The sequence below is a fragment of the Melospiza georgiana genome, chromosome 15, assembly GCF_028018845.1.
Source record: "Melospiza georgiana isolate bMelGeo1 chromosome 15, bMelGeo1.pri, whole genome shotgun sequence".
NCBI classification, from domain to species: Eukaryota; Metazoa; Chordata; class Aves; order Passeriformes; family Passerellidae; genus Melospiza; species Melospiza georgiana.
In genome coordinates, this window is record NC_080444.1 from 7,122,994 (window position 1) to 7,143,216 (window position 20,223).

Here is a 20,223-nt window from a genome sequence, read left to right on the forward strand (position 1 = left end):
ATGAAGTGCCAAGGTGCTGCGAATGTTCTGCCTGAGTGAAGAAACCTTTCCCGGGAGCAGCCTGATGAGCTCAGCACGGCGCTGCTCAGCCAGATGGCTCCGGGACCAGAGCTGACTCATGCCCACAGAGCTCAGGCAGCAGAACTGGCAGAGAGCTGCAGCACGCTGTGGGAGACACCTCACCCCGCCTGGCCCTGCCCTCACAGTGGGGCAGCTCCAGCGGTAAATCCAGGTGTTCTGCCCACTGCTATCATTCTAATGCTGCAAAACTGAAACGGTGACAGGCCTGGGTTCCACTGACAAGCAGAGAAGAACCAGGCTGGTGAACTTTTCTGAGCCCTAAAAGGGTGCAGCCATTGAGGGAGCAGAACTCTTCACTCTCACAGTGGCAAAGGATGGTGAGCACAAGCTGTGGGTAAGCTGATGGCACAAAGGGAAGGGTGACAGCTTCTAAAAGTGCAGCAGAGGCCTCAGAGAGAGCAAGGGACTAGGGTATCTGCTGTCCACTAAAACAGTGTTTATAAACCTCCCCAACTGTTTTCCAGCTTGGCTTCTTAGTGAATTACAGCTTGGGAAAGCTGAAAAACATGAGCTACATCCAATCCATGCTGCAGACCACCATTTCCAGAAAACTGAATAAAGGTAAAAAACAAAGGTGAAAAAGAAGAAAGGTGAAGTGTAGCCAAAAATCCTCTTAGATCCAAATCAGATATGGGAGGGAGACTGCACTGGCAAAGCTGTGAACTGGCAGCATTAGTGGGTGTTGAACAAGGCCATGTTATCTAATATGGCAGAATACACATAATGCATTTTTAATAGCATTGTTTCACTTCTATTTATCACAGTGTCACAGCTAGAGGCTGTTTCAAAAGGCATGGGGAATACAGAAAGATTATGATTGGATGGTAGGGCTTTTGCCTGGAGGTCACACACACAGAGAAACATACAAAGCATCAGTAGTATAAGACTTCATGTATTCCCTGTTTTCAGAGTCCACATGAAAAGCAAGTCAGCTGCAGCAGTGTTTACTGAGAGTTAATCAGGTTTGCAGATTAATCATAAGATCCTGAATTACAGGTGCTTATATACAAACATGAGGAACATGCAATGCACGTAGCTGAGACATGAAAAATGGACTCTGTGATGGCAGCAGCAGAAGAAATGAGTAACAGCTAAGGAGGAAAGGGAAGGCACATACAGTGATGATGGACTGAGCTCTCTCATCTCTTCAGAGCAGGTATTTAAGTTCTGATCAATTCTCCCTGTAATGGCAAATGCTGATCCATGAAAGAATTGTTGGCAATTATTTTTTGCATTGCAGCAATATCTCCAAAATCTACTCAGAAGTGAGCATCTGCTTCACTCTCAGACACACAAAATGTCTCCATATGCTTGGATGACTACAGAACCCTCAAACAAGGGCTGCAGATTTTCTTCATTATTTTCTTGTCCTGGAAAGAAGTTCAAGCAAGATCACAAAGAGAGACTGGTATCAAACAGAAAATTCCTGTGCAGGTAACAAGTTTCAAGAGCTGTACTTCAGTCCAGCTTAACACTTCTCATGTGTACTCAGCTTCATGTATCTCTCTGCGGACTGGTCTGGGGCTCCTCTCCATGAACCTGTAGGGAATTTGGGATGTTGCATCGGGGCTGTGACTATCTGGGAGATTTCTACTCTGGAGCCCACCTTAACGCCTCAGGTTTTAGCTTTCATATTTTTCAGATTCAGTACTGCTTTACTGTGTAGTTCTGAGCTTCATTTAGGGCATGATGAGCTCTCTTTGCAGAGTAGGGAGACAAAACAATTCCTTCTCTATCTGGGGACCAAGGACAAATGATCCAAATCTCAGGCCTAAATCTCAAGAGCATAAACAACAAGTGCACTGAAGAGAGAAAAACAAGAAGGGTGGGACTTCATAAGCTAAAGATATAATTGGATAATTAATTCTAATATGGAAATGACCACAACTTATAAAAGTGTGAGACTTCATGACTGGTCATCCATTTTGTGACCATGTTGGGATCATCTTGGTTGGGCTCTTGTACTGCCCAAGCTGTATCCATTGAGGCCTTCTAATAAACACCCACTTTATTCTTTAACTCTCTCTAGTCTCTGTTCTAGGTCAGCCTTCACAAGGCATCAACCCCTTTGCCCATTTCCTACCCAATGCACAACAACACCCAACAGGCTGAGCTCAGCCCTCACTGCCCCAGCTGACTCGAATGGGGCAAAACCCTCTGGGAATGCAAATGGGAAAATGAGAGGAGCTCTTCTCCCCTGCTGTCTGGGCAGCAGGTATGCCTTTCTCCATCACAGGAATGAAACAGTGAACTTCTGAAGTAGAACAAAGCCCTTTCAGGAAAAAACATGTACAGCGTGAGCTGTGACAGACACACTGGGGTTCAACTGGGTTTGTTGGAGGGGAAGGTGCAGGTGTCAGGCTCACACCATAAAACAAAAGCCAGGTAAACATGATGCCTGAGTCCTAGAAGACCTCATGGAAGGAAGAAACTATACCAATGTTTTCAGGAAGATTTTTATCTCCTGTCTCCCTCTGTGCCAGTGCTCACACACCATGAGACAACCCCCATGTACAAAAGCATTTAACCAGCCAGGGCAGTAATTCCATTTGAATTGTTAATTATTTTTGTCTTTCAAACCAGCATATACATTGGCTAATCAAAACTCTTCTGATAACTATTTATGTCTTTGCTTGCCCCTGGTGCTCACAGTCACGTTCTTTCCTTGGAAGTGGCTGTACCAAACTCACTGTGGGTTATGTCAAAGGCAGGCTGAGTTTTTTGCCTAAGATTAGTAGCAGATACATATTTGCAGAAAGAAGTCATATGACCTTTCTTCTAACACTGGAAGGATATATAGAACTTGTCAGTGTGAACACAGGATGATTTTAATTTCCTAAGAGACCTCTAAAGATAGGTCTTACATCAGAATCCTGTTTAACTAAATAAACATAAGATCAAGAAAATATTAGGCAAATCAGGCTTCATTTCTCACTGTAAATTAGATAGCAAGAGAACAGCCATTACAGCTCTCTTTAAAGCCATTTAATCATGTGGATCATGATGCATAAACAACAGAAAACCCATTTTCTGTCCTTTTTCAAATGCAGTAATGGGGACTAAAAATACCAATCAGGACCAATAAAATGACACATAGTAAACGTACCTCAGTGTATGAACATTAATACATACTATAAAAAGCCAAAAATTATCATTATCTCACTGCTAGAAACGCAAAGGCCTCAACGGGGATTAGCAAAGGGATTTGCTTTACACTAACACTCGGCCAGAAACAAAGCTGGAGTCGGTGCCACACCTCCACAGTCCTAAGGTCACTTCTTATCTGTTCAATCCCACAGCAACGCTCCCTAGCAGCTATTTTAACCTGAACCTGCTTCACTCGCGATTTGTTGTGGAGACGGTGGGTCTGCTCGGGAGAGCGCGGTCTGAGGGGACAGAGGGCATGTGAGAACTCCCAGCGCCCACTCGGGGGTTCCAGGGACAGCTCCGGCCCAGGAACCTCCTGCGCCAAACCCGAACAGCCCCAGCAGTGCCTGAGGGAGCCGCTCACCCCGGGCCCTCCAACGTGCGGAGGGGCCCTCAAGGCCTCCCCGGCCAGGCCCGCGCAGGCCCCGCCGTGCCCGGCCCCCGCCGCGGCGGGAGGCGGAGCCGAGCCCTGCTGACACCGGCGGCGGGCGGTGCTGCAGTGCGCGGAGCCGCCGATCGCTGCCGGAGCCCCGCGGCTGCAGCTCGCCGTGAGCGGGGGTGCCGGGGCAACGGGGACGAGTGGGGGCGTCGGGGCGGGCATGGGGGGGAGAGACAAGGCCGCCGCCATGTTCTAAAACCGGGGAGCGGAACGGGCGGGGGCGGGACTCGAGCCGGAGCCGAGGCTGGCGGCAGAGACTCGAACGTGGGTCCCTGGGGACTCGAACCCGGGTCCCCCGGCGGGCGCGGGGGGCACAGGGGCTCGCGAGACCCCCGGGGCGGTCGCGCGCTCCCCCCTCCATTATCCTCTCCCCCCCCCCCCCCCCACCACCGCGCGCGCGGGGGGCCGGACGTGACTGGCTGCGTTCAATTTGTCACGCAGCCATTGGCTGGCGGGGGCGGGCGGCGCGTGACGTCAGCGCGCGGCGCTGCGCGGCCGGCGGCCATTTATAGGCGCGGAACGGGCGCTGCGCAGACGGAACGAGCGGGCGGTACCGGGAATACCGGCGGCTGTATCGCGGCCCATCCCCGCGGGAGCACCGAGAAACCCCCCGCGGAGCCCCGATCCACCTTTTCCGAGCGCCCCTTCGGCCGCCGCTGAGCTTTTGTTTCTGTTCGCGCAGCGCCTGAGCGCCCCCGCCCAGCTTTGTTCTTGTTGCGGCCCTTGCGGGGAAGGCGCGGCCAAGATGGACCCTTGTCACACCGAGGAGACCGAGGGCGAGATCCCCGGCTTGGGTAAGGCCCAGCGACGGCGGGAGGGGGACGGGGTGGCGGGAGGGAACGGGGGGATGGGGGAAAGGGCGATCGGGCCCTCGTGGTGCCGCCAGGCCGGGGCCGGTGCCGCGGAGGCCTCACGATGGCGCTGGGGGAGGGAGGGAGCGAGGGGGGCGGCGGGGACGGGCCCGGCCGCGTGCGCCGCTCAACCCCCCCGGCCGCGTGCGTCGTGTCGGGCGGGGCCGCGGGGGCTCTCCGGGGTCGCTGTCCCGCCTCCACCGCCGCTGCCGCGCCCGCGGCTCCCTCCCCTGCTGGGGGGGTGGGCGTGAGATGGCCAACGAGATAAGCGTGAACTACAGTTTGTTACAGGTCTAACGTCCAGCCTTAAGTAGCGTAAATCCGGTGGAAACGGCCACTCAGTAAAGCAGAAGTTGAAAGTAAAGGTTTCTGGACGCCATAACAGTCTCGTCTTAAAATGGTGAACCCGTGCCAGTTATTGCAAAACAACCATGCTCAGCGCCTGCTATCTGTTTACTGGGTGTCGGCCTCTCGCTGAGCTCCCCCGTGGGGACAGACACTCGAGAGTCAATATCACTTTAAAATCTTTATTAAACAGCAGAGAATATACAAGAAAAAAATCAATATAAAAACATCCCATAATTGTTCTTTTCAGCTATACAAAAAGGTCTAGCAAAACACACAGCTCAGATAAGGATAAAAATAAATCCCAAATCATGTTATTACATTTCAGGCTTGCTTTAAAATCAGCTATACAGGTAATGCATTTGTTTTAAGTAAATTTTTAAACACACAGATTGTTGAGTGAACTTCATGAACTTGTTATTGGGATTAATTTTCATCTTCTAAAGAAGTCAGAAATGACTTGACCTATTAAAAAAAAGTATATGTATTATTTGAGGCATTTAAAGTACCAGGCTTTTCCCTTTATTTGGGAAGAAATTGTCTGTCACTACGGTTTTCCAGTGATGTTTTGCCCCTGTATTTAATTCATGAACTGAAATGCGTGTGGCCTTTCAGAGGGGCAAGGTAGATGGCAAGTCTGAGTGTCTGCTTAAAATTAAGCCATTAATTGCTAGTTTCCATGAGGATGTAATGACAAATACCTCCACAATTCATCATTGGGCTCCCCAATTTATTTAGAGCTGTTAAATTGAGGGAATTAGTCTTGTCTTAAAGGAGTCATTCTTCAGTAATCTTAAGCTGATGACCCAGAACAAGATGAAGAAAATGGTTTATAGGGTTTCCTAGGAGAGCACTTCCTCATGCTTGTAAGTATTAGGTGGAGTTTTTTTTTTTCCCGTGAACTAGCCAAGCAACTCCACCAGAATTTCTTTTCGCATTTACTTCCCAAGTCTTGCCTTTCTGAGGAATTGGTAAACACCATTTTGGCTCTGTTCCCTCCTTGTCTCCTGAAATGGTTGCTCACTCTCCCTTCCCACTGTTTAATGTCACTGCGTGCATGATAATTGCAGAAGAGCAGATACAAACCCCCTAATACTTCATACTTACTTTATCAATCAGGTACTCTTGTTTAATCTTATCGTTCTTAAAATCTTCATTAACATCCAAAACTAGAATAGGAATCTCCTTAATGTTCTCAAAATCAACTCTGTTAAATGGAAGAACATAGTTTGAGTAAAATGACACAAAATACTGTGAGTTCAAGACCCTTGCTCTTGGTTACCACATGCATCTGAAATGTTAAAGCTGGTGCTCCTAACTTAAATATAAAGCCTATGCCAAGTTTGTCCTTAATTGCTCTTAATAGATTTCACAAATCTAGATTCTTAGTAATGTACAAGTTGGGGGGGATATTTTTTACCTTAGTTTTCTTTATCTCATTCTTGTAATGGAATCAATGACCAGAAACTAATTTTGTAATTATAAGATGATATATTTTTTTCAAAATCTCCCTTGCCCTGTGTCTCCCCCATTTAATCCACTTACGAAGATGCAGTTTTAAAGCTTCCTTTCATGAGGATGACCTCTTTAACAGGTTATAAGACTGGTATTTATAACGTCTTGGACATAAGCAAAACCATTTTAGCTTTAGTTTAGGAACAGATGGGAGCAGTAGTTTAGTCTTTGTGAGTGTGGAAGGCATTTCTAAAATGCAGTACGTGTGCTGAACAACATTCTAACTTGTGCTTGCACACTTCAGTTCCTATTCCAGACACAGGAAGTGCTTCCTTACTGAATTTGGAGTGAGTACACAACGTAAACATTCCCAAAATTGCACACTGTGCACTGCCTTCTGTCTCCTAAGCATTTGGGTCATCCTATGTGAAACTTCAGCAAGTAGATCAAACTGATAATGTACTTTTCCTGGAATTGTAGTGCTTCCCCTTCAGTAGAATATTTTGGACTCCTCTAGGGAAAAATCTAGAGTCTGTTTTCATGTTCAGATTCTTTGGATTGGAAAGCCAGTAAGAGTCAATAAGGAGCTTAAGAGAAGGTGTACAGAGATCACTCAGTAGCTAATTAGGCTTCTTGTGTGTAACAGCTCTGCCAAAAGTCTTTCTGATTATTGTTTAAGTTAGGATTAATACTTAAACTTTGTTGAAATGCAGTCCTGCTAGTTTAATGGTATTTGGGGCCTTGTTTGCCTCTTAGATTACAACAGAAACTGCATGGTGAGAAACCTATGTGACTGGCCCCATACCACCATTTTAAGTGTCTTATTCCTGAGTCCTTCCAATTAGCAAAATCCATGTCCTTGCCAGAGTTACAAGAAAGCTTTCTAGTTAAAGCTAATGCTTAACAAAGATTTCAAATTAGATTGAGTTTCATCCCTTGAAACCTGAAGTGTGAATAAATATGAGCATATCCAAATGCCTGAGTGAAACTAGACTTGCAGTAAACTCGATAAAACTAAAGCTTTAAGGTAGGAAAGAGCTTTGCCTGCAAGTTGAAACTTGATACAGAAAATGGGTTCCTACCTCATAGTCCTTTCATGAAGCCAAGTTTCATGTTTATAGTGGAGGTTTTCCAAATACTCAAGCTCGATTCCTTGCTCCTCTTTTCTGCCCCTCATCTGTAGCCTTTCCATGCATTTCTGGGGAAAAAATATATAAACCTGGTCATTAATCATGTGTTGTAGGTTAAATCAGCTAAACGGATCAAGTGGCCCTTAATTTGGAAGGACTAATGCTAGACATTAGTGAGCATTAATTTTAAATGGTTGGCTGAACATAAACGAGTTAAATCTAGAATAACTTTTTTGTACCCTCTTAAACCTGTGGAAGATGAAACTGGAACACCTCCATTTTACTGAGCATACCTGAGGTGTGGTTCTGAGATAGATCATGCCGTCCAGTTCTATATCTGATTGAAACTGATTCAAAAGCCAGGTGTGCCAGTCCTGATAAATAGACCACTCTGTTTCATTAATACTTCCAGACTCGAACAGGTTGGAAGCAAACACATATCTGCAATGAAAGACATCAGTCTTATGCCAGGAATGACAAAAGTGAACTACCAAAACAACAGAATGATGGTATTGAAAAAAATGCCTTAATAGAGCCTGCTCCCTTGCAGGTATTAATTTAAAAATCAAGTGTTTCCTCAGCTCCATGTCTTTAAAGACCTGGAAATTGTTATTGTGAGTTCTTGCCATGCTGTAATTACCTGTCACTGTACACAGATCTTTCAAAAAATTGCACTGGATGTTCTGCTTCGTACAGCTTGGCTGAGAGAGGTTTTAATTGGGCTTTTACTCGGCTCAAGCAGGCATAAGTCTGAAATGTGTACGCCCATCTTGAGGGTTTGTCATACAGCATTTGAAGTAAGTTTCCTCCGCTCTTCTGAGATGTTGAAAGTTCCTAAAAGGCAAGAGAAAAAAGTTAATGTGAACATACTGCTTTTCTCAATCCAGAATTCTGATATGTTCAAGTAAGAATTCATGGCTTTCTTTTTATTACTAAGAAAATGCTTAGGCATAGGACCTAAGAGACACTTTTTCCTCAGGTGATTGTGGTTTTCATGACAACTTTGAGCAGTTTAAATTCCAGATTTTAGTGTGATTCCCGTGGAGTAGGGTGTGTGGTTTGGAATATACGTTCAGTAGTGTCTTGCCTTTACAATTTGAGTGCCTGACCAACTGTGGTATGATAGTGGGGATGACTCTGGCTGCTGCAGACTAAGTATAGCTGGGTTTTGGCATAACTCCCTGGCTGAGGAACTTCCCTTCAGTTTCTTCCGGCCCAAATCCAGCGCACCTACCTTATACTCATCCTCGGCTGTCTGGATGTTGCACCACTTAGCGATGGGCTCGGGGATGATCTCCCACTCATCGCTGTGTTTCTCCAGCAGCCTGACAAACGTTGACTTCCCCGCAGCTGCGGAAGATTAGAGCAGTTCACAAAGGGCTGGGGTTTGATAGCTCTGGTGCTGCTGACGGACAGGGGGCAGTTTGAGGGTTGTTAGTGCCTGTTAGGGCGCGGGGCCGGCCGGGTCCGCCGCGGAGCAAACTGCGCTAATCTTTCTCGCCAGAGGGGCCGCGCCCGGCCGGGCGGGTGATAAGGGCGGCCGAGGAGCGGCCGACATTTTAGAGCTGCCGTGGCGGGCGGAGCTTAGCGGGGAGAGCGAGGGAGCGGCCGCGCAGGCGCTGGGACTTGGCGCGGGCGGGAGCGAACGAGCGCTACAGCCCCGGCCGGGCCGGGGCACCGGGGCTTTGTGCTCCCGAGCCCGCCCTGCGCCTCCGTGTCACTGACGGGCACCCTGCTCGGGGAGCTCCCCATCCGCCCCAGCCTCGCTCCGGCTTCATGTCCCGGTGCGACTCTCCCCGCAGAGCCCCGAGCCGCCCGCAGAGCCGGGGGGACAAGCGCCGCAGCCGCCCCTCTCTCTCTTTGTCTCCCCCGGCATCCCAGGCCCTTGGGGTGCTCCCGGCCTGACACCCCCCACCTTCCCCCGGACTCCCTTCCTACCCTGAGCCGCCCCTCGCACCCTCTCTGCTGAGCTCACCGATATTCCCCTCGATGGAAATCTTCCTGAGGCGCTTCTGGAAGCTGGATTCGAGGGAGCCGGCGGGGCTCTGGCAGTGCCGCTTGGCGGGGGTAGACATGGCGGTGCCGAGCGGGAACTCAAGGGGTTCCCGGCTGCTCCAGCGCACTTTAAGCGTCCCGCCAGGCGGGTGGGCGGGATGGCCGCTTCCCGCCAGTCCTCCCCGGGAAGAGGCGGAGGCGCTGCCCCCTCCCCCGCCGCTCCTGCCCAGCTCCCGCCGCCGCAGTGTTACAAAATGGGCGTTCGGCGAGTGAAATGGAGAAGAGACCTTTGAGCAGGAAGTGACTGTAGCACGGTTCCACTTACTGATCTAATTTGCATTTCTGTAAACGAGTTCGCCATGTTGTTTGATTTACTTACGTAAACTTGAGCATGCACTTAAAAAAATTTAAAAGCCTCCAGCTGTGGGGGTGGGGTGAATGTTAGTAGTCCAGAACATGTAATAAGAGATGAGGCAATGTAGGCTCACAGTCTGTTTTGGTACTGACTGGAGAAGAAACACTCGTGGATGAATGGTGTTCATCCGGAGACTACTCAGAGCAGCTTCTGGGCTCCAAATACCAATGTCGGGGCTCCAGGAGCTTGCTTAACTCTAGGCAGGGGTCCTCTATCAACTGTGCAGACAAGTTGAAACATGAGCTGGTTATCCAAGGGGAAAGGGGATGGAGGATTCTTAGATGAGTTATTCCAATTTCCTCCTTCCTCCTCGGTAATACAAGGTGAAATCTAGCTAGTTCTGGTGTGTTTGGAGGAAACGGGAGGGAATTAACTTTTCCGTTCTTTTATGATAATTGTGACCCATTGTCTCTTCTTTCCCCATCTCCTCCAAACACACCAGGCTTCAGTGACCGAAGCGAGCAGATTGTTTCACGTGGGGTAGCGTCAGCCTTTGAAGCTGGTAAGTGCCAGTTCGCGCACCGGTGTGCGCAGCCAGAGCGCTCCGCTGTCCGCGCCACGCGGGAGCCGCGGCGGGCCGGGGCGGGGGCGGCAGCGCGCGGGGCACGCGCAGTGCGGCGAGCGGCGCCCAGGGCGCGCGGGGCCGGGGCTTTGTTCGGCGCGGCGGGCGGGCGGCGCGTGCGCACAGGCGGCGCGCGGGTCCCGGGGGTGGGGCCGGGCCCACCGGGGCACATGCGCCCCGCACCCACCCCGGCCACGCCGCGGCCGGTCCCGTGCTCGGCGGAGGCTCGCGGTGCTCGGTGCCCTCTGGTCACACGGCCCTCCCTGCGAACCGGGCACGGCCGCTGCGCCATCGCCGGGGGCCGCGGGCCTGCCAGGGCGGCGTCTGGGACCGCGCTCTTTGTGCGGAGGAAGGCCCGGCCCAGCGGAAGCGGGAGCACCCGCCGCCATTTCCTAGCGCGCTCTCGCTGCAGGCTCGCCCGCTCGCTGCCGCCTGACCGGGACTAGGCGCTCTCCGGACAGTGGATCAGGCTCGGAGCCCTAGAACCAGCGCGGAGCCCCACCATGTGTGCGTGCGGGGAAGGGGCAGGGCGCGGGCCGGGGGCGGGAGCGGCGCCGTGTGTGTGAGGCGGCAGCGGCCGAGGCAGAGGAGGATCAGGGAGGGCCGGGACACAGGCCAGGGGGGCCGCCGGGCGCTCTGAGGGGGTGCGGGTGGCGGCCGTGCTGGGCAGCATCTCAAAGGGCCCGTTCTGGTCTTTCCAGCAACCACAGAAGCAGAGACAGAGCAGAGCCTCACCCCCAATGTGATGCTTAACACAGAGAGCAGCGAGGGATACGTGGTGAAGGTCCGGGGGCTGCCTTGGTCTTGCTCCACCGAGGAGGTGCAGAGATTCTTCTCCGGTAAGTGGGGCTGTGGAGGAATAAGAGCTGTGGGAGAGGGGTCGGGCTCTGCTGTCAATTCTGGGTCACTCCCAGAGACACTGTGGTAATGCTGTAGTGAGCACTTGCAGGAGGCATTCAGCAGCCAGTGCAGTTTGTAGTCCAACAAGTGCTTCAGCCAGAACCTGGGGTGCAAAGCCATGTTAATGCTAGCAGGAACTCATTACTAAGGGGCTTCGTTTGAGTTGCTGGGATAGCCACAACTGCCTTTGCTGCTTGAGTAACCAGGAGAGAGAAGGTTCAGTTTTAAAGAAAGTTCACCCTGAAGTAAGAATTACAAAGCTAAATCCCAGCAGACTCATGTTATTGGGACAATACGAGTGTGTGTATGCTTCCCCAGATTAATAGCATTCTGCAGTAATAAATAGTGGTGATAAATACATGCTTTCTGCAGTGACTGGACCTTTTAAAACTGCTTCTGGAATTTGATGTATTTGATTTTGTTCTGATTTAGTTTATTACACTTAGACTGATTTTTACTGTACCTTATTTCAGGCTAATAAGAGAGTTAAGATCAAAAGCAGATAGTGTGTTCACCTTGAGGCAGAAGAGTTTTGGAAATAGCTAATTTGCAATTATTCTTTATCTGCAGGTTTGACTAGAATGGGAACTTTAGTTAGTGCCTTATTTAACTGGTCATTTTAAAGTTGCATTGCACCAGAAATGGTGCTGCCTTTGTTATGATATAATTGATACTCAATACATTTTTGGTTTTAGGCTCTCTGAAACTTTCAAAGTAACACTGTTCCTGTAATAATTAAAGTAATTCTGACCTTTCTGTTTGATTTTCAGATTGCAAAATTCTGAACGGGGCTCTGGGTATCCGTTTCATCTACACCAGGGAGGGCAGACCAAGTGGAGAAGCATTTGCTGAACTTGAGTCAGAGGAGGATGTGAAATTGGCCCTGAAAAAAGACAGAGAAACAATGGGACACAGATACGTTGAAGGTTTGACTCAGTTGGTCTAGTAACTGACTACACTGTGTTTGTGCTTGATGGGTTTTTGGTTAATTGCATTTTTTGTCTCTCTAAAATGCATGTGAAAGGACAAATGGACTTGCATATCATAAGTTGGCTAGTTTCAAGGCAAATAACTTTAAAACTTTACCTTACTCCAGAATGCATTAATTCTAAGTGCCTTTTACAGTTTTCAAGTCAAACAACGTTGAAATGGATTGGGTTCTGAAGCATACTGGTCCCAACAGCCCTGATACAGCTAATGATGGTTTTGTACGTCTTAGAGGACTCCCATTTGGCTGTAGTAAAGAAGAAATTGTACAGTTTTTTTCAGGTATGTGGGATAAAAGTAGTAGCTATAGCACTATTGGTTTATGCTAAAAGTACCCCAACAAACCAAACAGGCATGGATTGCCCAGTAGTACATCCAACAGTATTATCATGGGTATTAAAAGTAAATAAAGCAATTCTTCATTAGTTTTCTGGGCATGAAGAACTCTTTGGATCACTTCCTAAAATACTTGATAAATTAAATAATTTAGAGAATGCCAAAAAGGTGCTTGAATTTATACTTGGTGGGACATGCTGTTCCAAGAAAGGATTACAGAAAAGTATCTTGCTTTCCAAATAAAGCTGAACAGTTCATGTGGGAAGCTACTTCCACCCCTGGCCTTGGATGATTGGCCCTGGTCGGTGAAGGATGTAGATCACACTCCCCACTGGGCTCTGTGTGAGGAGCCAGGTTCTCAGTAAAGGGCCCATGACCTCTTCCCAGTATAGAGTTAGTATTGAATGAAATGCAGAGAAAACCTGCTGAACTCTGCCCAAATAGAGATCTACAGATTTGCCCCTTTCTCTTCCTATGGGGATAAAAAACCCACCAGACCCTTGATGTTGCCTAGCTCAAAGTTTTTATGGATGAAGAAATAATGCCTTGTTTTGACTAATTTTTACTTTTTTTGCAGCTGTTTTATGTTTACAAACTGGAATTAGACTATTAAAATGTCTAAGAATGGAATCTGTTGTTTGTTTAGGATTTCATTTGTTATTATTTTCAAAATACTAGATTTCTAAATGTTTTGCTGTTACAAGATATGATGAAGCTTGTTGTTTTGCTTTAAAATACAGTAGAGACATTTCCAGTTTTACAATCTCAGAACTTGTTTGTTTTTTTTTTTTGTTTTTTTTTTTTTTTTTTTTTTTTTGTTTTTTTGTTTTTTTTGTTTTCTGAATTGGTGATATGAACAAGAGCAATTTCTAAGCATGTGCATTTTAAACTGTTCTTTTCTTACATGGTGAAGTAATTCAAGCTTTATAAGTTGTTTATGTACTTAATATACAAAATATGTCTCTTCTGTTCAGGAACTAATACTTAAAAATTACTTCATGATTTTTTTCTTAATTAAGCACTCTTAAAGATAAAAAATTGCTGAAACTTGATATTTGCATAAGACTAATTATTTTACATGAGTTCTAGTAAAATTACTTGTTCTGTATAAAGCTGTTTAACTTGCTGTGTTTGAATTTAAGTTCTCTTAAAAAGTTCATCTTAAATACTTTCACAGAATTGCCGAGGTTTGTAATGATGTGTGAAGTTCTTAACTCACCCTGCATTAGATGCCTTCTCTGAGGGGCTGTCCCTGACCCTCAGAGCATTTCTGAGCTCTGCAGGGTGGGTTAAGAACCTGAACTGAATGGTATGTGATCGTGGAGCTCTTTGTTGAAGTGCCTTGTTTGTTCTGGTGTTCTAGAATCAACATACCATTCTCTTAAAAGTGTTTAAATTCTGGTGTTTTTAAAGCTATAAGAAAAAACTCATGACTGGGCTTGTGATGTTAATATTGCCCCCCTACTGGGGTTATTTGTCCTTGGGTTGAAGGGTTGGAAATCGTGCCAAATGGGATAACATTGCCGGTGGACTTCCAGGGGAGGAGTACGGGGGAGGCCTTCGTGCAGTTTGCTTCACAGGAAATAGCTGAAAAGGCTCTAAAGAAACACAAGGAAAGAATAGGGCACAGGTGGGGATGGATGGTTGGTTGGCTCTGTCACTTTTCTTATGGTAAACCATTAAATCCATATTCTCTCTTCTGAAAGTGTTAACACCCAAATCAAAATAGTAATTGTGGTCTCTAACTTGGTGATGAGTAAAGATATTGATTGCTGCAGTGTGTGTGGCACAGACTGTTTAGATCTACCCAAAAATATAAGATAAAATTGGGCTAAACTAAAATGTGCTTTGGAAAATTGAGTAATAACAGGCATTCAAAACTATAGCTTGGAAATGGCAAAGTTGAGAGACTATGGCTTTAACTTCTCAAATAGCACCAATTCTGCCTTTAGCTCTAAAGACATGCACAGTATTCTTACTACCATAAGAAAATGTGATACTTTCTAAACTTGTTTTATAAGTTGAAATGTAACAAATTTACTTACTTGTATTAATCTTCAATGTAATAAGCATAGCTTTCAAGAAATTGTCACAAAGGGTTTTTATTCAATTTTACTTGTGACTATTTATCATTGAAGCATGCACCTTTTGCCTACGCTGAATCACTGAAGCATAGGCTGGGTTCAGTAGTACATGCAGAGCTTTTTGTGGCATCCTGATGGGTTAAACTCTCGGTGGAGATCGGGTTTTTAACCCTCTGTTTCTGTTGCCTTGAGCAACAGTGCTGAGTTGAGCGGACACTGGTCCCTCCTACATTGTTTGACTAACATTTTAAATTGGGGGGAGGTGGGTGGGGAATCAGTATTGCTCCCCCACCCTTAAGGCTGGGATACTGCAAAGTATGAGGAGCACATAAACCCTTCAGTAATTTTAATTTCTTGAAAATACACTGATTTAAATGTAATGTAGTGCTAATAATAGAAAGTCATTGCCTACATAACGTAAAGAAACCTGGCTTAAAATTAACTGCCAGTGTCAAGGCTATGACTAAATGGCTTGTTGTAATGTGAAGTTGTGAGGTGTTTGTGGAAGGAATCAAAGACTGAGTTCTCCCTGTGCAAACGCTCGTAGGTACATTGAGATCTTCAAGAGCAGCCGAGCAGAGGTGCGCACTCACTACGACCCTCCCCGCAAGCTGCTGGCCATGCAGAGACCGGGTCCGTACGACAGGCCCGGCCTGACGCGCGGGTACAACAGTCTGGGTAGAGGAAGTAGCTTGGAGAGAATGAGGCGTGGAGCCTACGGAGGAGGTAAGTGCCCAGGGGCCCAGGGAGCTGCTCCTTTGAAAAGCAGCAACTCTTGGACCTGGTAGTGTCTCCCCAGCTGTGTATGTGTCCTTGGCCTTAATTCTTGTAGAAGAAATGAAATGTTGTAGTAGTCGTTGTTTGCAGTGTGTACTGTGTATTTGGATCTTTCTGTAGTCGAAATGAAAGTTTATTTGAAACTTTGTGTAGTTGAAATGAACATGTCCAATCTGTTTCTAGGTTATGGAGGTTATGATGACTACAATGGGTATAATGATGGCTATGGGTTTGGTTCTGATAGATTTGGAAGAGGTAAGGATCTCTAATAGGAACAGTAACTGAACTTACGACATGTCCCAAAAGAAACTAAAATACATCTGAAAGACCTAGAATGGACTCTTTTCTCCGCAGGGATGTCGGACCACAGGTACGGCGACGGATCGTCCACCTTCCAGAGCACGACCGGCCACTGCGTCCACATGCGAGGTCTGCCCTACAGAGCCACAGAGAATGACATCTACAACGTGAGTGCCACACGTGCAGCTCCCCTGTGCATGGCTTTGGGTCCCGGGCTCCTTGTGGGGACATAGCAGCTGCCCTGCAGCTGCAGTGTTCCTCTGGAGAAAATGGCTTGTTGTAAACCCAAACTGTTGCATTGGTGCGTTTTAATCTGTGTGACTGTTCCGTGTGTAGTTCTTCTCACCTCTGAACCCTGTAAGAGTACACATTGAAATTGGACCAGATGGCAGAGTAACTGGAGAGGCAGACGTTGAATTTGCTACTCACGAGGATGCAGTGGCTGCCATGTCCAAAGACAAAGCAAATATGCGTAAGTCTGACTGCTCGAGAGAGGTGGCTTTGGGGAGCTGCCAGCACTGGATGGGGTGTAGTGCATCTGCTGCAACTGGAATGCCAAAGATGTCACTGCAGCTTCACTTGCAGCGAGACAAGCTGCATGGGTTTGGTGTGATATGCTCTCATGGGAGAACTTTATTCTTGCAGAACACAGATATGTAGAGCTCTTCCTGAATTCTACAGCAGGAGGGACTGGTGGTGCCTATGGCAGTCAGATGATGGGAGCAATGGGTATGTAACTGTCTCACTGCACTTGGAAGCTGGCTCGTTCTGTACAGCTCTAGCTTTATTGTGTGCCTGGCATCAAAACTGAAATTCAACATTCTGTCTTAATCACACAGTCAAGGAGTCGGAAGGGGTAGTCCAAGATTGGAACACTAGCACATTGCCAGGTATATAATCCTTTTGGGAATACATTTGAGCTTTAATAGGTTGAATAAACTTGTGGTGCTGAGTGTGGTGTGCTTGTGGTGGGATGAGTGGCTTTGCGAGTGTGGTAGTGCAAAATTGGGGAGATGCCTGTCCTTCTTATTCTCCTTCCCCTTCCCTGTTGGGGGATACCAGAACATGGTGCGGTGATGGAGGATGTATCTGTGGCATGTGACCTGCCATTCAAGCTGAGTCTTGGTGGTGAGAGAGAGATATTTGGAATTGGGAGAAATTGTCTGAATTGCTCTGGCAAACTCCAAAATTGTTTAAAAATTTAAAATGTGTGTTTGCAGCACAAGTCTTAAATGCCTGTTGCTGTTATGCCTCTAAGACAGATACCCTCCTGACACCCAGCTGGGCTGGTTACGGAGATGAAGGTGGGGTTGGTTTCTGGGGGGCTCCGTTGTCTCGAGGGTGCTGGGGTGGGGGGTGTGGATGCACTGCTGCTTTTATAGTATTTGTTTACAAAATGTTTATAGTATTAACGCTGATATTTAAACTACAGAAAGGGGTGTTAGGCAAGTGATGAGGTTAAGAGCAGTTTGTTTAAACAGAGGTATCTGTGTGTGAGCCACACAATTGCTGTGATGTGATGCACAATCAATCTGGGGCAGGAATAAGTCTGTCAGGACCATGTACACATGAGTGACTCCAGTTAATGAACTTCTGTGCTTCTGGAAGGCCAGCACTCAGTGTGAGGTCCCTTATAGCCAAGCTTAAGTTTTTTGGGGTGTGTTACAGTGCAGATTGATCCTGTTTAGTATAGTCCACAGAAATTGTAAAAGTAACTTCTAAAGTTCTTGTTGCTGCTTGATTGCAGGGATGTCTTTAGAAACCCCATCACTTTCCTTGAGCATGTTAAACTTCCCTTGGTGTGAGCAAGGTAGTGCCAGAGTGCAGGGGCTGTTGGTTGGGTGAGGGCTGGGTTTGTTGATGATGAGCAGATCTTGACCGGCAAGTTCTTAATGTTTTTACCCTTAACTTAAAGGGAGCCAATCCAGTTATGGTGCTCCAGGCAACCAGCAGCTGAGTGGGGGCTATGGAGGAGGATATGGAGGTCAAAGCAGCATGAGTGGCTATGGTAAGAGCATTTCTTTGCTGGTTTCCATTGGGCCAGGTGCAGCTGGCTTAACATGCCCTTCACTGGTGTTAAAGGGTTATGTTATAACCTGGGCAGCACAGGCTCTGAAAGTTAAAGGTGTGGCTACTGTGAATTTTGGGGAAGGGGGGATTGATTCAAAGCTGCAATGGGGACCTGTGGGGGGGAAATGTGGAAAACTATTCTGGAAGGGGCAGGAAATGCCAGTCTCAGACTTGCATTGCTCTGATCACTTTTCTTAACCCAAAAGCTGGAGACCAGCTTTGTTTAAACACAGTACAAATGGGGGAGGGGGTCATGGGAGGCTGGGTCCTCCCTATTCCCCCAGAGCAGTGGTAAAGCTCTGGCTTGGGAAGGGGGTGATGCAGAGCTCGTGCTGTCGTTGAACATCCGGTAACTGGCTTTGGGTACGGAGCTGTAAACTGACACTTTGCAGCGTTGGGCACGGTAGACGGTATTTACGAGGTGGCCCAGCAAGGACAGGCGTTGGGGCAAGGATGCTTCGAGTCGGCCTGAGGCAGCTGTGAACCTGCTGTCGGTTTCCCCCTCAGACCCCGGGAGCCAGGGCGCCATGAACAGCAGCTACTACAGCAGTGGGAACCGCGCATCCATGGGAGTGAACGGCATGGGCGGCATGTCCAACATGTCCAACATGAGTGGTGGCTGGGGAATGTAACCAATCGCTGACTTTTGGTCACATCTTTTTTAAAAAACAAAAAAACAAAAAACTAAGTTTAACAGTTTTGCAATACGAGCTTGTGATTTATGCTTTACTGTAAGTGAATTCAGGATTGTTTTAAAACCTTTCAGGTTCAGTATTTTTGAACATACAGAAATGAACATTCATCTAGGATGTAATAACCAAGTAAAGACTATAACTGTTAAACAATTTGGAGCGTTTCTCAAGTTAGTTTTGTTGTAGGAGTGTATTTAAGCAGTAAGCGTATTTAGGTTAAAGCTGTTTGAATTATGTTAAATGTTGCTCTTATACCATATTACATCCAACACTGTTTTGAATACATGTTGAAAGAGACATGCTTTTTTGTAAAGAACCAATATAGGAGCTGTGTCTGAAAATCAAAGTGAACATTTGGCATGTTAGTTCTAGTTTATTTCTTTTAATATCCTGTAAGGCATGTTAAAGCTTTTTTTTTTTTAAGTTAATGGGGGAAACATGTTGAGACGCAATACGGCTACTTTAGGATTTTGGTCTTGGTGTTCGTATAAAATTCTGAGGCCTTGATTTAATCTTTCATTGTATTGTGATTTCCTTTTTAGGTGTATTGCGCTAAGTGAAACTTGTTAAATAAATCTTCCTTTTAAAAACTGGAACTCACTCCTTCTTGACCTCCAGCTTCTTGTAACCACACTTGCACCCATGTCCTCTGACTGTTGTGCCCTTGCCCTGCAGCTGCCACACAGTGACTCAGTGGCCCATAAACTGTAACAGTGACAAGTGGGGGGGAGCAGAGGCAACCCCCCTGCTGCTGGGGGTGCCCAGTGGGTGTTGGTTCCAAGCACTGCATGGCTGGGCCCTAAAACTGCTGGGGGGGGATGAGGGTTGATTCTGTACTTTCCTGTAGGCATCCGCGGACTGGGCAGCTTACTGCAACCATGTTTCAATAAATGTAACTTGTCAAACATCCTGCTTAAAGATGTGATTTTGTAAGCAACATTGTTACAGCTTTTTGAGCGCTGCAACTTCCCCTGAACTAATATAAAATCTGCTTCCATGCAGTCGGTGGCCATAGTATTTTGGTTACCCATGATAAGGAACTGTTTGTCCTGAAGGGTTAAGAACCTGAGGTCCTTTCTATAGTGATAAAAGTGTCCTCCTCTGTTGTAGCAGAGGAGCTATAAGGGTGGAATTCTGAGCACTGGGTATTTTGGCCATGGCTGTGTGCCATGAAAACAACCTGCTTCCTGAGGGGATTGCTGACTGAGCCCAGCTCAGGGGACACATGGCTGAGCTGGGGCAGAGTGGGGATCACCCCTGGGTATGCACTGTTCCACATGGAGCCTCTGGAAGAAGCTCACTTGGTTAAAGAGCTGCTCTGGCACCTGGGGCACAGACAGGGCCTGTTGGGTGCTGCCTGGGGACGGGGCTGCCTTCACCGTGCTGCTGGTGTGGCGACAGCCCTGGCACAGGAGCACAGACTGCTTTGGGATCCCTGGTACAGCCAAGCCCAGGCCTGGCAGAAGAGGGACCAGGGGTCCCCAGGGCTGGAGCAGCAGCTGCTCCCCTCTGCCCCAGGGCTGGACACAGCCACTGCCCTTTTTTTTTCTGGAAGAGGGTGAAAGCAGTTCCAGCTGCAGAGCAGTGGCTTCATCCAGCACCTTCCAGGGAATACCACAGCATTGGTCAGGTATCCCAAGCACAATCTGCTACTTTC

The 20,223-nt window shown here is 47.4% G+C and overlaps 2 protein-coding genes across 8 annotated transcripts; one reads left to right on the forward strand and one right to left on the reverse strand.

Moving 5' to 3' along the window:
• Positions 1–3,684: 3,684 nt before the first annotated feature.
• Positions 3,685–19,162, forward strand: HNRNPH1 (heterogeneous nuclear ribonucleoprotein H1). 7 transcript variants are annotated; one of them, XM_058035000.1, is made up of 16 exons: positions 3,685–3,776; positions 4,350–4,461; positions 10,301–10,360; positions 11,122–11,259; positions 12,091–12,246; positions 12,446–12,589; positions 14,135–14,273; positions 15,275–15,453; positions 15,688–15,759; positions 15,838–15,971; positions 16,141–16,276; positions 16,450–16,533; positions 16,644–16,694; positions 17,025–17,108; positions 17,720–17,812; positions 18,382–19,162. In XM_058035000.1, exons 2-16 carry the CDS (start codon positions 4,413–4,415, stop codon positions 18,504–18,506), a joined length of 1,644 nt encoding a protein of 547 aa, XP_057890983.1. In that variant the 5' UTR covers positions 3,685–3,776; positions 4,350–4,412; the 3' UTR covers positions 18,507–19,162. The 7 variants fall into 7 exon arrangements, with proteins under 7 accessions (XP_057890983.1, XP_057890977.1, XP_057890978.1 ...); XM_058034994.1 differs by lacking the exon at positions 17,025–17,108; XM_058034995.1 differs by lacking the exon at positions 17,025–17,108 and having other exon boundaries at positions 15,859–15,971.
• Positions 5,028–10,291, reverse strand: LOC131089960 (deoxycytidine kinase 2). The gene is made up of 7 exons (XM_058035002.1): positions 9,424–10,291; positions 8,683–8,798; positions 8,089–8,282; positions 7,742–7,889; positions 7,401–7,516; positions 5,971–6,070; positions 5,028–5,328 (listed from the first exon to the last, which is right to left on the reverse strand). The coding sequence occupies exons 1-7, from the start codon at positions 9,521–9,523 to the stop codon at positions 5,290–5,292; spliced, it is 813 nt and encodes a 270-aa protein (XP_057890985.1). The 5' UTR covers positions 9,524–10,291; the 3' UTR covers positions 5,028–5,289.
• Positions 19,163–20,223: the final 1,061 nt, after the last annotated feature.

Excerpts from the sequence above, each read along its gene's own strand:
- HNRNPH1 (XM_058035000.1), top strand. The coding sequence starts at position 4,413 with ATGGACCCTTGTCACACCGAGGAGACCGAGGGCGAGATCCCCGGCTTG. Across the intron at positions 11,260-12,090 it reads GGTGCAGAGATTCTTCTCCG|ATTGCAAAATTCTGAACGGG; the intron begins GTAAGTGGGGCT and ends TTTGATTTTCAG. Across the intron at positions 15,454-15,687 it reads GCGTGGAGCCTACGGAGGAG|GTTATGGAGGTTATGATGAC; the intron begins GTAAGTGCCCAG and ends ATCTGTTTCTAG.
- LOC131089960 (XM_058035002.1), bottom strand. The coding sequence starts at position 9,523 with ATGTCTACCCCCGCCAAGCGGCACTGCCAGAGCCCCGCCGGCTCCCTC. Across the intron at positions 8,283-8,682 it reads CAGCCGAGGATGAGTATAAG|GAACTTTCAACATCTCAGAA; the intron begins GTAGGTGCGCTG and ends CTTGCCTTTTAG. Across the intron at positions 6,071-7,400 it reads CTTCATGAAAGGACTATGAG|AGTTGATTTTGAGAACATTA; the intron begins GTAGGAACCCAT and ends TCCATTTAACAG.